The sequence below is a fragment of the Theropithecus gelada genome, chromosome 5, assembly GCF_003255815.1.
Source record: "Theropithecus gelada isolate Dixy chromosome 5, Tgel_1.0, whole genome shotgun sequence".
Lineage (NCBI taxonomy): Eukaryota > Metazoa > Chordata > Mammalia > Primates > Cercopithecidae > Theropithecus > Theropithecus gelada.
Window position 1 is genome coordinate 68,951,667 of NC_037672.1, and position 15,721 is coordinate 68,967,387.

General features: G+C 38.2%; 1 protein-coding gene across 4 annotated transcripts in view; it reads left to right on the top strand.

Annotated features, from left to right (window-relative positions):
- ANKRD17 (ankyrin repeat domain 17) overlaps positions 1 to 15,721 on the top strand; it is a 183,961-nt gene that overhangs the window by 82,722 nt on the left and 85,518 nt on the right. For all 4 annotated transcript variants that reach the window (XM_025384928.1, XM_025384929.1, XM_025384931.1 and 1 more), the window contains exon 3: positions 15,035 to 15,191. In XM_025384928.1, coding sequence (XP_025240713.1) covers positions 15,035 to 15,191 — 157 coding nt within the window. The remainder of the gene's footprint in view (positions 1 to 15,034; positions 15,192 to 15,721) is intronic.

Sequence of the window (15,721 nt, forward strand, 5' to 3'; positions counted from 1 at the left end):
ATGAGATATTTTGATACAGGCATGCAATACATAATAATCACCTCAGGGTAAATGGGCTATCCATCACCTCAAGCATTTATCCTTTGTGTTACAAACAACCCAGTTATATTATTTTAGTTATATTTAAATGTACAATTAAATTATTTTTGACCATAGCCACTCTGTTGTGCTAGCACATACTAGGTCTTATTCATTTTTTCTAACTTTTTTTTTTTTTTTTTTGGTACTCATTAACCATCCCCACTTCCCCACCCGCACTGCCCCAACTACCCTCCCCAGCCTCTGGTAATCATCCTTCTACTCTATCTTGGCTATTGTGCATAGTGCTGCAATTAACATGGGAATGCAGATACCTCTTCAATGTACTGATTTCCTTTCTTTTGGGTGTACACCTAAGAGTGGGATTGCTGGGTCATATGGTAGCTCTATTTTTACTTTTGGGAGGGACCTCCAAACTGTTCTCCATATGGTTGTATTAATTTACATTCTCACCAATAGTGTATGAGGATTCCCTTTGTCCACATCCTCTCCAGCATTTATCATTGCCTGTCTTTTGGCTAAGTCATTTTAACTGGTATGAAATGATATCTCATTGTAGTTTTGATTTGCATTTTTCTGATGATCAGTGATGTTGATACCTTTTCATATGTGTATTTGCCATTTATATGTCTTCTTTTGAGAAATGTCTGTTCAAATCTTTGGCCCATTTTTGGATCAGATTATTAGATTTTTTTTTATCCTATGGTTTGAGCTCCTTATGTATTCTGATTATTAATTCATTGTCAGCTGGGTAGTTTGCAAATATTTTCTCCCATTCTGTGGTTGTCACTTCAGTTTGTTGATTTTTTTTTTTTTTTTTTTTTTTTGCTGTTCAGTAGCTTTTTAACTTTATGTGATCCCACTTGTCCTTATTTGCTTTAGGAACCCATTCTTTTATGGTATATTACTCAAGAAATCTTTGCCCACTCTAATGTCCTGGGGAGTTTCCCCAATGTTTCCTTTTAGTAGTTTCATAGTAGAGGTCTTAGGTTTAAGTCTTGAATCCATTTTGATTCTATTTTTGTATATGGTGAAAGATCGGGGTCTAGTTTCATTCTTCTGAATATGGATATCCAGCTTTCCCAGCACCATTTATGGAAGAGACTGTTCTTTCCCCACTGTATGTTCTTGGCAACTTTGTCAAAAATGAGTTCGCTATAGATGTATGGATTTATTCCTGGGCTTTCTATTGTATTCTGGTGGTCTGTATGTGTACTTTTATGCAACAATCATGCCATTTTGGTTACTATAACTCTGTAGTGTAATTTGAAATCAGGTAATGTATTTCTAGTCTTGTTCTTTTTCCTCAGGATACCTTTGACTATTCTGGAACTTTTGAGGTTCCATGTAAATTTTAGGATTGTGATATGGTTCAGCTCTGTGTCCCCACTCAAATCTTACCTTGAATTGTAATCCCCATTATCCCCATGTGTCAAGAGAGGAACCCAGTGGGAAGTGATTGGATCATGGGGACAGCTTGCCCCATGCTGTTCTTGTAATAGTGAATGAGTTCTCACAAGATCTGATTTATAAGGGGCTCTTCTCCTTCTGCCCCTCACACTTCTCTCTCCTGCTGCCATGTGAAGAAGGTCCTTGATCCTTCACCTTCTGCCATGATTGTAAGTTTCCTTAGGCCTCCTAGCCATGTGGAATTGTGAGTCAATTAAACTGCTTTTCTTTATAAATTACCCTGTCTCGGGTATTTATAGCAATGTGAAAACAGACCAATATAGCTTGCTTTTTCTATTTCTGTAAAGAATGTCATTAGTATTTTGATAGGAATTGCATTGAATCTGTAAGTTGCTTTGAGTAGTATGTACATTTTAACAGTATTGATTCTCCCAACCTATGAACATGGAATATTTTCCCATTTTTTTTGTGTGTCCTCTTCAATTTTTTGCATCAGTGTTTTATAGTTTCCATTGTAGAGATCTTTCATTTCTTTAAGTTCCTTCCTAGGTATTTTATTTTATTTGTAGCTATTTTAATGGCATTACTTTCTTGATTTGTTTTTCAGATTGTTGGTTCTTGGCATATAGACATGGTACTGAGTTTTGTATGTTGATTTGTTCCCTGCAACTTTACTGAATTTATCAGTTTTAATTTTTTTTGGTGAAGTCTTTAGGTTTTTCCAAATACAAGATTATATTATCTGCAAGCAAGGATAATTTGACTTCTTCCTTATCAGTTTGGTTGTCTGTTTCTTTCTCTTGTCTGATTGCTCTGACTAGGACTTGCAGTACTGTGTTGAATAGAAGTAGTGAAAGTGGGCATCCTTATCTTGTTCCAGTTCTCGGGGGGATGCTTTCAACTTTTTCCCATTTAATATAATGTTGGCTGTTGGTTTGTCATAGATGGCTTTTATTACTTTGAGATATGTCCCTTCTATGCCAATTTTGCTAAAGGTTTTAATCATAAAGGGATGGCTGGATTTCATCAAATGCCTTTTCTGCATCATTGAGATGATCATATGATTTTTGTTTTTAATTCCTTTTATATGATGTATCACATTTATTGACTTGCATGTATTAAACCATCCCTACATTCCTTGGTATACCCATTTGATTAAGGTATATTATCTTTTTGCTATGCTGTCGGATTCTGTTAGCTAGTATTTTGTTGAGGATTTTTGCATCTATGTTCATCAGGGATCTGTAGTTTTCTTCCTTCCTTCCTTCTCCCCTCTCCTCCCCTTCCTTCCCTCTCCTTTCCCTCTCCCCTTCCCTCCCCTCCCCTCCTTTCCTTTCTTGGTTTTGGTGTTACGGTGATACTGGCTTCATAGAATGATTTAGGGAGGATTCCCATTTACCCTGTGGGTTCTGCTGAAGAAAGTTTGTGCCCAGTTGAAATTATTACAAAATTCATTTGGAAGCTTTTTTCACCCTTTGACCCCTCCCTAATTCTGCTTGCTGCCTTCCCTGAGGGCCTCTATCAGATGCAGTCAGGGATGGCTTCCCTGGGCTCAAGTTGGAGACTGGGTGTGCTTGCAAGGCTCTTCCCGCTGCTGCTTCTACCTTTATATTTCATGTGGCTCCTTATATTCATTTTTGTTATAGGTGAGGTTAAATCCTTCTCCCGTGATCTGGATTTTCAGATTTCCCGGTGGACATGTGTGTTTGGAGATACATACTCCCTCTCATACTTTGGGAACTCAGTTATTTTACTGTCTCGCAGAATTTGCAGCGATGTGCCGCTTCTTTCAGAGAATCTGTGAATTCTTTTGGTTTTCCTGGTAATGTTCCTGCTGTGGTTCTTAGAGCCAGAGTTTGTGGTGTGAGTCTCCACGTGCTATTCTGCCCATCCAAGTGAGAGCTGCATGTTACCCTGTTTCCTCTTCTCTCTGCCATCTTTCTTTCTAAGTCCAATGTTTCTTTGTTGATTTTCTCTGTGGAAGATCTGTCCAATGCTGAAAGTGGAGTGTTAAAGTCTATAGCTATTTTTATGTTGGGGTTCTATCTTTCCCTTTAGCTCTAGTATTTGCTTTATATAGCTTGGTGTCCCAGTGTTAGGTGCATATGTATTTAAAATTGTTATATCCTCTTGCTTAATTGACCCCTTTGTCATTATGTAATGATCTTTGTCTCTTATATTTTTGTGTTGAAATCTATTTTGTGCAATCTAAGTATAGCTACTCTTGCTCTTTTTTTGGTTTCCAGTGGCCTGGAATTTCTTTTTCAATCCCTTTATTTTCACTCTGTGTGTATCTTTATAGGTAAAGTGTGTTTCTTGTAGGCAACAGGTCATTGGGTCTTGTTTTTTATTCATTCAGCCTCTGCATATTTTTTAATGGTAGTCCTTTAAGTCCATTTATGTTTAGTGTTGTTATTGATAAGTGAAGACTTACTCCTGTCATTTTGTTATTTGTTTTCAAGTTGTTTTGTAGTGTTATCTTCCTTCTTCCTGCCCTTTAGTGAAAGTGATTTTCTCTGGTGATATGCTTTAATTTCTTGCTTTTTTATTTTTTGTATCCATTGTATGTTTTTTGATTTGAGGTTACCATGAGTCTTGCAAATACTATCTTATAACCAATTATTTTAAGCTGATAACAGCCTAACACCACTTCCATAAACAAATTTAACAAGCTAAAAGAAAACCAATGATTCTACACCTTAAGTTTGTCCCCTTACTTTTTAACTTTTTGTCATTTCTATTTATATCTTACTGTGCTGCATATGTCTTGAAAAGTTGTTGTAGTTATTATTTTTGATTGATTAATCTTTTAGTGCTTCTACTTAAGGTAAGAGTTAACATACCACAGTTACAGTGTTATAATATTCTGTGTACTTAATATCACCAGTCGGTTTTGTACCTTCAGATGATTTATTTTTGCTCATTAACATTCTTTTCTTTCTGATTGAAGAAATCTCTTTAGTGTTTCTTGTAGGACAGAAGTGTCGATGATGAAATCTCTTAACTTTTGTTTGGGAAAGTCCCTCTTTCTCCTTCATGTTAAAGGGATATATTTGCCGGATGTACTATTGTAGGATAAAATTTTTTTGCCTTCAACATTTTATGTCATGCCACTGTCTCCTGGGCTATAAGGTTTCCACTGAAAAGTCTGCTGCTAGATGTATTGGAGCCCCATTGTATGTTATTTGTGTCTTTTTCTCTTGCTGCTTTTAGGATCCTTACCTCCTTGACCTTTGGAAATTTGATTATTAAGTGCCTTGGGGTAGTCATCTTTGGGTTAAATCTGCTTAGTGTTCTGTAGCCTTCTTGTACTTAAATTTTGGTATCGTTCTCTAGGTTTGGGAAGTTCTCTGTTACTATACCTTTACCCTATAAACTTTCTACCCCATCTCTTTCTTTACCTCCTCTTCAAGTCCAATAACTTTTAGATTTGCCATTTTGAGACTGTTTTCTGTATCTTGTAGGCATGCTTCTTTCTTTTTTATTCTTTTTTTTTGTCTGCTTTGACTGTGTATTTTCAAATAGACTGTCTGTAAGCTCACTAATTCTTCTGCTTGATCAATTCTGCTATTAAGAGACTCTGATGCATTCTTCACTGTGTCTGTTACATTTTTCAGCTCCAATATTGCTGTTTGATTCTTTTCAGTTATTTCAATCTCTGTGTTAAATTTATCTGATAGAATTCTGATTTCCTTCTCTGTGTTATCTTTTTTTTTTCTTTGAGTGTCCTTAATACTATTTTGGTTTTTCTTTCTGAAAGGTCACATATCTCTGTTTCTCCAGAATTGGTCCCTGGTGCCTTATATAGTTCATTTGGTGAGGTCATGTTTTCCTTGATGGTCGTGATCCTTGTAGATGTTTGTTGGTGTCTGGGCACTGAAGAATTAGGTATTTATTATAGTCTTCACAGTCTGTGCTTGTTTGTACCTGTCCTTCTTTGGAAGGCTTTCTAAGTATTCAAAGCGACTTGGGTATTGTGATCTAAGCCATGTCTGCATTGGGGAGCACCCCAATCCCAGTATTGCTATGATTTTTACGGATTCATAGAGGTACCACCTTGGTGGTTTTATGTAAGATCTAGAAGAATTATCTGGATTACCAAGTAGAGACTATTGTTCTCTTTCTTTCTCCCAAACAAATGGAGTCTCTCTCTCTCTCTGTCTCTCTCTCCTGAGCCACCTAGAGCTGGGGTTGGGGTGACACAAGTACCCCTGGGGCCCCCACCACTGGGACTGTGCTAGGTGAGACTTGAAGCCAGCAGAGCACTGGGTCTCATTCAATGCCCGTTGTGACCGCTACCTGGCTACCACCTATGTTTGCTGAAGGCCCTAGGGCTCTACAGTCAGCAGGTGGCGAAGCCAGCCAGACTTGTTTTTTTCCCCTTCAGGATGGCAAGTTCCCCTAGGCCCTAAGCTAGTCCAGAGATGCCATCTGGAAGCCAGGGACTGAGGTCAAAAACCTTAGAAATCTATCTGATATTCTGTTGTACTGTGTCTTAGCTGGCACTCAAACCACGATATACAGTCCTTCCCACTCTTCCTCTTTCCACAAGTAAGGAGTCTGAGTCCATGGCCACCACCACCAGAGGCCCACAGGGAGTACTGCCAGGCTACCGCCAATGTGCAGTTAAGGCCCAAGGGCTCTTCAGTCAGCTTGTGATGAAAGCTGCCAGGCCTGAGACTCACCCTTCAGAACAGTGGGCCCCCTCTCTACCAGGACAGCTCCAGAAATGTCGTCTAAGTGCCAAGCCTTGGAATAGGAGACCCCAAGAGTCCTCTTTCTACTCAGCACCCCCGCCGCACCCCAACTGTGCTCTCACTGTTGCCACCATAGCTGGGAATGTGCTGGTTTTCACATGAAGCTGGCACATCCCAGTCTCAACCTAGGCAGGTGGCATACTACTTGGGTGTCACTGCTGGTTCTTCAGGGCCCAAGGCCTCTTTAGTCAGTAGGTGATGGATCCTTCCAGGGATGGATTCTTTTCTTCAAGGGAGCAGGTTCCCTTCTGGCACAGGTTGTGTGTAGAAAGGTTGTCCAGGAGCTAGGGCCTGGAATGGAGGCCTCACGAATCTGACTGGTGCCCTGTCCTACTCTGGCTAAGTTTGTATCCAAGATGCAAGACCAGGTTGTCTCTGCTCTTTTCTGTTAAGCAGAAGGAAGGGGTCTCTTTTGGAGCCTTAAGCTGTGCTGCCTGAGGTTGGGAGAGGGGTGACTCAAGCACCCCCTTAGCCGCCCAAGTGGTGGCTCAGGAAGTTACCTGCTCCCCTTCCCCCATCCAGTGACTCCAAGTCCATCTTGGCACTAGGACTTGCCTAGGAATTGCAGTCCTGTGGCTTAGACTGCCCCTCAACTTCACTTAGGGCCCCAGAGCACTACAGCCCGTGGTGACAGGGCTTGCTGGAAGTCAAACTTGGACTGCTGGGATGGACAATTCCCTTGTGACTAGGGCTGGTCCAAATGCTCCCTCCACGAGCAGGCCTCAACTGAGTTCAGCCTGTTTCTGCTCTCCGCTGTGACAGGGCAGCACTGAGTTCAATGCAAAGGCTCACAGTTGCTGTACTCTCCCTCTTACAGTTGCACAGTTCTTTGCACCATGTGGGGAGCTGCTAGTGGATTAGGGAGGGGTGTCATTGGCAATTCAAAACTGTCTTTTCTACCCTCTTTAATGCCTATTTCAGCAATATGAAGTCAAAACCAGGCGCTGTGTGTGCTCACCTGATTTTGGGTTCATATGAAGATGCTCACTTTGTGTAGATAGTTGCCAAACTTGGGGAGGGGTGGGGAGATCACTAGAGCCCCCTATTCAGCCATCTTACTCCATCTATCTTGGTGGCGAAGCCAGCCAGACTTGTTTTTTCCCCTTCAGGGTGGCAAGTTCCCCTAGGCCCTGAGCTGTCCAGAGATACCATCTGGGAGCCAGGGACTGAGGTCAAAAACCATTCGAAATCTGTCTGATATTATATTGTACTGTGTCTTAACTAGCACTCAAACCATGATGTACAGTCCCTCCCACTCACTGTTTAAAATGGAACCGAAGCAGAGTGCTGTCTAGTGTTCTTAAGTGGAAAAAATATGTTTTAGGTTCAGGCATGAGTTTTACTGCTGTTGGCTGTGAGTTAAATGTTAATGAATCAACAACATATATTAAATAAGTTATATTTTACACCATGGAATGCCATGCAGCCATAAAAAAGAATAAAATCATGTCCTTTGCAGTAACATGGATGCAGCTGGAGCCCATTATCCTAAGTGAATTAATGCAGGAACAAAAAACCAAATGCCACGTTGTTTCTTATAAGTGGCAGCTGAACATTGAGTACACATGGACACTAAGAAGGGAACAGTAGACACCAGGGCCTACTTGAGAATGGGAGGAAGGTGAGAATTGAAAAGTTCCTTATCGGATTCTATGCTCATTACCTCGGTGATGAAATAATCTGTACCCTGAACCCCCACAACATGCAGTTTACCCACATAACCAACTTGCATGTATACTTGCTGTACCTAAAATAAAAGTTGGAAGGACACACACAAAAAAGGTACATTTAAACAGAAACACACATAAAACAGGGTTATGTGCATTAATGACAATGCTGTGGCCAGGGGCTGCCTAACGCTGTATTTCTCCCAGGAGCAGTTGTTGAGTATAGTATTTGCTAATTCCATGTTTCTAGCAACTTAACATAACTACTATGAATAACTGAATAATGAGAATTGACGATATATAATTTTCCCCACTTGTTTGTTAGAGACTGTAGGCTGAAACTTTCTCATGTGAATCATCGTGGTATTTTTGTGAAGTGGATCATTATGTTATCCCCATAGGAACAATGTTTTAATTAGGGAGTATACACACACACACACACACACACACAGATTTAGCACTATATATCATATCTTAAATATAAGGAGGTGATAATGAAATATCTATAATCATTTTAAAGACATACATTTTCTTAGGTTTTGTAAAGTAGACATAAATACACTATGAACACTAATTGTTCATGGTTTAAGAACCCCAGTGCACTACCTATTATACATGCAATGTATGTAAACTGCTACTTTATTATTGCATAAAAATATTATTGTTTCAGTAAACATCTTGTAATACAGTATTTAAATATTTGAAGGACTCATGGTTAAACTTGACTTCCATCCAAGGTAAAATTCTAGAATGGATTATTAAAAGGATCTTAACCAAATAGACTTGAAAACATAATAAGGGCATGTGCACAGTCCTGTCTTGGAGTATAGAAAACTATTTGTACAGAAGAGTAGAGACCTAATTTAGCATTTTCCAGCAATTTGACATTGCTCTAGAAGTTTATGAGAGAGAAATGCGGATTATGAAATTATTTAAAAATATGCCTCAGAGGAGCAGGGAATGTTTCTCCTGAAGACAAGAAGACTTAGGTTAAATAAAGTGTTCTTCAAATGCTTAAAAGACTGTCATATAGATTTGTTTTCTGTGGCCCCAAGAGGTACAACAAGATTCAAAGATGTTACATGGAAGTAGATTTTACATAAAAGCTGATTTTTGGAGATAAGGTACCTTTTCATATAATGCAAATAGTTGCCTCGTTTTTCAAAGTTGTGTAATTATTTCTATTTTTTGTATTTTCTTTATGGTAGCTAACAAGCTAGCATTCCCCCTACTTCCCTTCCTTTCTTTTTCCACCTCTTTCACTTTTCGTCTCCCTCACTCCTTTATTTCCTTCCCTTTTTAAATGGAAATTTCCACATACAAATCTAAGAGAAGAGCGTAATGAAACCTCTGTATGTTTATCCATCATCCAGCTTCAGCAGTCTTCAGTGTACAGGCAGTCTTTTTTCATATCTGCCTATTATCACCTTGCTGACATCTCCACCTATGTTAATTTAAAGCAAATCTAAGTACCATACCATTTCATATATATTTTAGTATGTATCTGTAAATTAAGAGTGTTTAAAAAGAAATATAGCCATAATACTATTTCAGATTTAAAGGAAAAAAAAGGAATTCCTTAATATTGCCAGTATCCTGTCAGTGTTGAGATTTGTTCAATTATTTTGTTTTTACAGTTGTTTTAAATCAGGATCCAAACAAGGTTTACATAGTTTTAATGTTAATTATTTTTCTTAAATATATACACATACTATGTACCCATAAAATTAAAAATTTTAAAAAATTGTCTTAAGTTTAATCATAACAGTTCCTCTTTTTTTTTTTTTCTGTTTATTTGTTGAAGAAATAGTCACTTCTCTCAGTTTATGGATTGTGCCAGTTGTGCTTTTGTGTGTTGTATTTCCTATTTTAGATCCAGATAGTTGATCAGATTCAGATTTATTCTGATTTTGGCAAGAATAGACATTCATAATGCTGTGTATTTCCTTATATATCACATAGGCCCTGTCTGGTTGGTTCTCTTTTTGTGATGTTGAGATTGAACAAGGTTTAGGTATCCAATATGTTTCTTGAGAAAGGATGCTTGAGAGGTAAAATTTTTTAGACCGTCTGAAAATGCCTTTCTTACTATCCTCATACTTGATAGTTTAGCTAGGTATAGAGTTCCAGTTTAAAAAATCACTCTCAGGCCTTTAAAGTTACTAAACTTCTGGTGTTGCCACACTTATTTATGACTTAACCCTGTCTCTGTACCATTTGTCCCTGTTCTCCTTCTCCAAAGCTTTATAATTTTGGCATTATAAAATTTCAGTCTCATTTTCAATACTTTGGTTGGCTTTTCATATTTAAGATTTTCTTCAGATGTCTGGTGATCCTTGGGTTCTGGTTTTAGTCTAGCAATGCCATAAAAAGCTAAATTGGAAAGTTTGGACGCGTGTTTTGTTAGTGCATTTCACTATACAGCATGGATTAGTTTTCTATTGCAGCATAACAATTTACCATAAATATAGTGGTGTGAAACAACACCCATTTATTATCTCTTAAATTTCTGTGAGCCAGACATCTGGGGACAGTGTGACTGGATTCTCTTGCTTATGGTCTCAAGGCTGAAATCAGCTATCCTATATTCCTTATCTGTAGGCTGTGGGTGAACATTTACTTCCAAATTTATTGTTTTTGGTAGCAGGATTTAGTTCCTTGCAATTGTAGAATCAAGATCCTGATTTTTTTATGGGCTGTCATCTCCATAAGGTTGCCCACATTCTTTGACATGTGGCACCCTCCATCTTTAAGTCAGCAGTGACAAGTAGAATCCTTCTTGTGCTTTTAATCTCTGGCTTCCTTATCTCCAACCAGCCAAAGAAATGTCTGCCTTTCACAAGCGCATTTGATTGGGTCAGGCCCACCAGGTTAACCTCTCTGTCTTTAAGTCAACAATGCCATGTAATATAACTTAATTTTGGGAGTAAAATTTGTCAAATTCACAGTCCCTAGATTGTAGGATGTGTACGTCAGGGACAGGTAACCTTGGGATCATTTTATTAGATACACACCTGTCAGTGTTTATCTTCTGAATAATGAACCCAGCTACCATAATTCTGGGAGCTGACAGTGGGAATGGGGCTGAGGATCTCACTACTTATCATGTAAACTTTCACTTAATGCTTTTATGTAGTACTTCATGTCATCCTCCTGTATACCTGATGTCTCCTAGTCCAGGGCCTTTCTAGTTTGGTTTCTTTAGAGAATAATCACCTGGGTGTTTAGTTTGGCAATGAAGACTCGTGTCTGATTACTCCTCACAAGTGTTCAGCTGGTCTCCCTTTTTTCTGACCAAAACCTCACCCCTGTATCTGGTACATCTAATACCTGACTCCCGTTGGGCTAGTGGTCTGTTTTTCTTTTGATAGTGGTGTTTCAGTTTATTCTGTTCTATAAGTTAGTTACATCTCTGGTTTACTTTGTCTTTATACATTTTAGCTTATATATTTAGCTTATATACAAATTTTTCCTAGTTTTATCATAGAAGGAGTTTCTTTTGCATTTTAGCCCTCTGAGTAAGTTCTAAGAGGAAGATAATTATGCGTTCAATTATCTTAAAATCAGATAATATTTAATAAGTTTAATAGTGTTAGTAATATTATTAATAGTTTTATTATGAAATAATAATATAAATAATATTTTAATGTGTCCTCTATCTGAATTTCTGTGGTTCTGTTGATTAAATGAGAGAATTTGGAAATAATAATCTGGTCATTTTGTTCTTTTTTTTTCTTTTGGAGAGAGTCTCGTTCTGTCTCCCAGGCTGGAGTGCAGTGGCACAATCTTGGCTCACTGCAACCTTCACCTCCTGGGTTCAAGCGATTCTACTGCCTCAGCCTCCCAAGTAGCTGGGACTATAGGCGCACACCACCACGTCCAGCTAATTTTGTATATTTTTAGTAGAGATGGGGTTTTACCATGTTGCCCAGGCTGGTCTCGAACTCCTGAGCTCAGGAAATCCACCTGCCAAGTAGTAGGATTACAAGCATAAGCCACCGCACCCAGACCTTTTCTGTTTTTTGATCTTCACTTTAATATTCAATAGCTGGAGAAGACCAGAAAAAAATAGAATCACCATAATTCAGGGTAGCTAGAGTTAGTTTTTGATTACTGTTAATTAATTTGAAAGATTACCATCTCTGTCTTCGGTTTCTTCCTAGTTATCTTCATTAAAATAGTTATCTTATGAAGATACAAGAAGTTCATAAAGATTTAAAGTGAGATTTTCTTTTTTTTTTTTCTTTTTGAAACAATGGTTAGTTTTTACTGAGCCAGATCTGTCCTCTTGCCTAGTTCCTGTTGCTATCACTGACAAATATTTGTTATATAGTGATCTTGGATGGCTGAAAAATTGGAGCTAATTTTTTTCATGTGGAAATTCTTCTGTGATCTTGATCTCAATAGTGCCTTCATATATTTAACCAAAAGATGATCTATTAAATATTGTAGTAGATTCAGAATATAGTATGACTTTTAATATTAGTGACATAAATTATCAGACCAAGACAATTTTTATTCTTTGTACATCTTAATTGTAGCCGATATGAAATTTGACTACTCTGAACATTTTTTATGGCTATAATCATAAAGGCTTCTTGGCAGATTTATTTTTGGTTTTGTGAGATATAACATTTGATATGTTAGTTTTTTTATTAAAGAAAAGCATAAAAGTATACCTAAAAGTACTAATCTAAAAATCATTCAGGACAGCAAAAGAAAAAATATTTTAAAGGCAAAGATGGTTAATAACCACCTGTGTGAGACCTAATTGTTGCTTTTGCAGATATCTCTATAAAGCATGCTTACCCCTAACCTTTTTATTCTAACTTGGTGCTTAATCTAGGCTGCCTACTTTATTATAAAGTGCATTATAAAAGTATACACTTTCAGAACTTTAAACATGAAACTTATGTGATATTATTGAACACCTTTCACTGTTATGTACTTATCTGTGCAGATATGTTTAATACCAAGTGACTGGTCCTTTTTGTTTTAGTTAACTAGTTTGTTGTAAAACCTATAATAGCCTTTCTTTAATGTGCATCGGAATCATATGGGGATCTTTTTTAAAATGCAGGTTTTGGATCAGTACATCATAGGGCCTGAGATTCTGCATTTCTGACAAGCTCCCAAGCGATAGCAGTGCTTCTATTCAGTGGACCACATGTTGGATAGCAGGGTTCTGTAATATCCATCATAACATTAGAGGTAAAGGTTTTTAATCCTAGCTGTTTATCAGAATTGCCTTAGAGCCTTTAAAATATGTAGATGCCAGGCCCTGCTTTCTACTTACTGAATTGGATCCCCAGATGTAGAAAAGCTCAGCATCTATATATTTGAAAAGCACTACAGGGGGCTGGATCACACCTGTAAACCTAGCCCTTTGGGAGGCCGAGGCATGTGGATCACTTAAATCAGGAGTTCAAGACCAACTTGGGCAACATAGTGAGACCCTGTCTCTACCAAAAAGCCAAAACAAAGCAAAACATAAAACAATTAGCCAGGCATGATGACCTGTGCCTGGTCCCAGGTGCTCAAGAGGCCAAAGTGGGGGATCACTTGAGCCCGGGAGGTCGAGACTGCAGTGAACCATGATCATGCCACTGTACTTCAGCTTGGGCAACCGAGTGAGACCCTATCTTAAAAAAAAAGCAAAAACAGTACCACAAGTGATGCTGATGGGCAGCTTCTATTAAGCACCACTGAATTAAAATAATAAAGGTTAGGGGTAAGAATGCTTCATGCTTTATAGGGATATCTGAAAGAGCAACAGTTAGGTTTCATGCAGATGGTTACTAACCATCTCTGCTTTTGAATTTTTTTTTTTTTTTTTTAGTTTTGCAGTTCTGAATGGTTTTCAGATTAGTACTTTCAGATGATTTAAGTATATGTGGTAAGTTGTAGACATAATTCATTTATAGCTTATTTTTATATATAGTCTAGAATGCCTTTTTAGGCCATATTTTGTTCACAGGTGATAGCCTAGTAAACATTCTTAAGCAAAATTGGACATTGGCCCGATGCAGTGGTTTACACCTGTAATTGGGAGCACTTTGGGAGGCTGAGGTGGGAGGATCACTTGAGATTAGGAGATCTAAACTACCCTACACAACATAATGAGACCCTACCTCTACAAGAAAGTTTAAAAATTAGCTGGGTGTCCTGCTGTGGTGGCTCACACCTATAATCTCAGTACTTTGGGATGCTAAGGCAAGAGGATTCCTTATGCCCAGGAGTTCGAGAGCAGCCTTGGCAATGTAGTGGGACCCCGATTCCTCCAAAAAGTAAAATAATTAGCCAAGCATGGTAGTACACACCTGTAGTCCCAGCTACTTGGGAGCCTGAGGCAGGAAGATTTTGAACCCAGGATGCTGAGGCTGCAGTAAACTGTAATCGTGCCATGCACCCGGCCTGGGTAACAGAGCGATACCCTGTCTAAATAAAAAAAAGAAGAAGAAAGAAAAATTAGCCTAGTGTGGTGGTGTGAGCCTATAGGTCCAGCTACTGGGAGGCTGAGTTGGGCGGATCACTTGAGCCCAAGAGTTCAAGACTGCAGTGAACTATGACCATGCCACTGTACTCCAGCTTGGGGGACAGAATAAGATCCTGTCTCGAAAAAAAATATATTAATTTAAAAAAATAAAATGTAGACATTTAACAAATCATAGAGATGGTGCTAGCTTCTGGCACTACTGGCGTCAATGAGTCAAAAATAATTTTATCAGGACTCTGTCCCCTTCTCTTTCTGTGTCTCTGTTCTCCTCTATGTTGACTTTATTTTGGGCAGTCTTTTTCTGTATGTGGTGACAAAAGTGGCTAAATAGCTTATGACTCACATCTTACCAATTTAGCAACCTTTGAATATACGTTCTTTCAAAGATATGACAGAGTCTAATTGTCCCATCATAGGCTAAAGACCCATTTCTGGCACCAGAGGGTCACAGGATCAAGTACCTATGAACCACATGGAATGAATAAGATTATTAGAAAACTGGAGAAGAGTGATTCCTCAAAAGATGCTGGGCAGCCGATACATATGTCTACTCTACCATTTGGAGGTTATTTGTTAACATACACAGTATAGCTTTAAGTAACTTGAATTTTGCTTTGTTTCTCCCTTTTGGGTGTGTCCATATTGGTGCGAAAATAATATAATAGGAATAGGCAAATTGTCCACGGCTGATGGTAAAGCCTTTGCAGATCCTGAAGTACTCCGGAGGTTGACATCGTCTGTTAGTTGTGCGTTGGATGAAGCTGCTGCTGCACTTACCCGTATGAGAGCTGAAAGCACAGCAAATGCAGGGCAGTCGGACAAGTAAGTATATTTTTGCTGCAACCAGTATGAAATCATTTTCTTAAAAATAATAGCAAATAGCTAACATTTACTGAGCATTTATTTTGTGCCTGGCTGGCACTGTGCTAACCACTTGACATCTGATGTCTTATTTAGATTCACAAAAACTTTATATGGTATAGATTTTGTTTTTACTCTAATTTTACAGATAAAAAGTTAAAGAGAGGTGAGTAACTTAAGATCAAATAGATAATAAGTGGCAGAGCACCAGTGTCTTTCTGACTGCAAGACTGAGGCCTAGTCAATATGTTATAAAAGACTTTTTGCTTATTTAGAATTTTTTTTTTTTAATGTGTTGGTGACAAGTAAATGTTTTACAATTAGGCCATTTTCCAGTTCATTTGCATAGTTCTGAAAATTTTAAAGGGTGAGGCTTTTATTTGTTTATTTGCTTTATGAAGTCTTAAAGGAAGTCATAGATCTAGTTCCTGTAACTTGAATGTGAGTCCAGGGACTTTATTATTTTATATCCTATAATTCCTTGTATACAG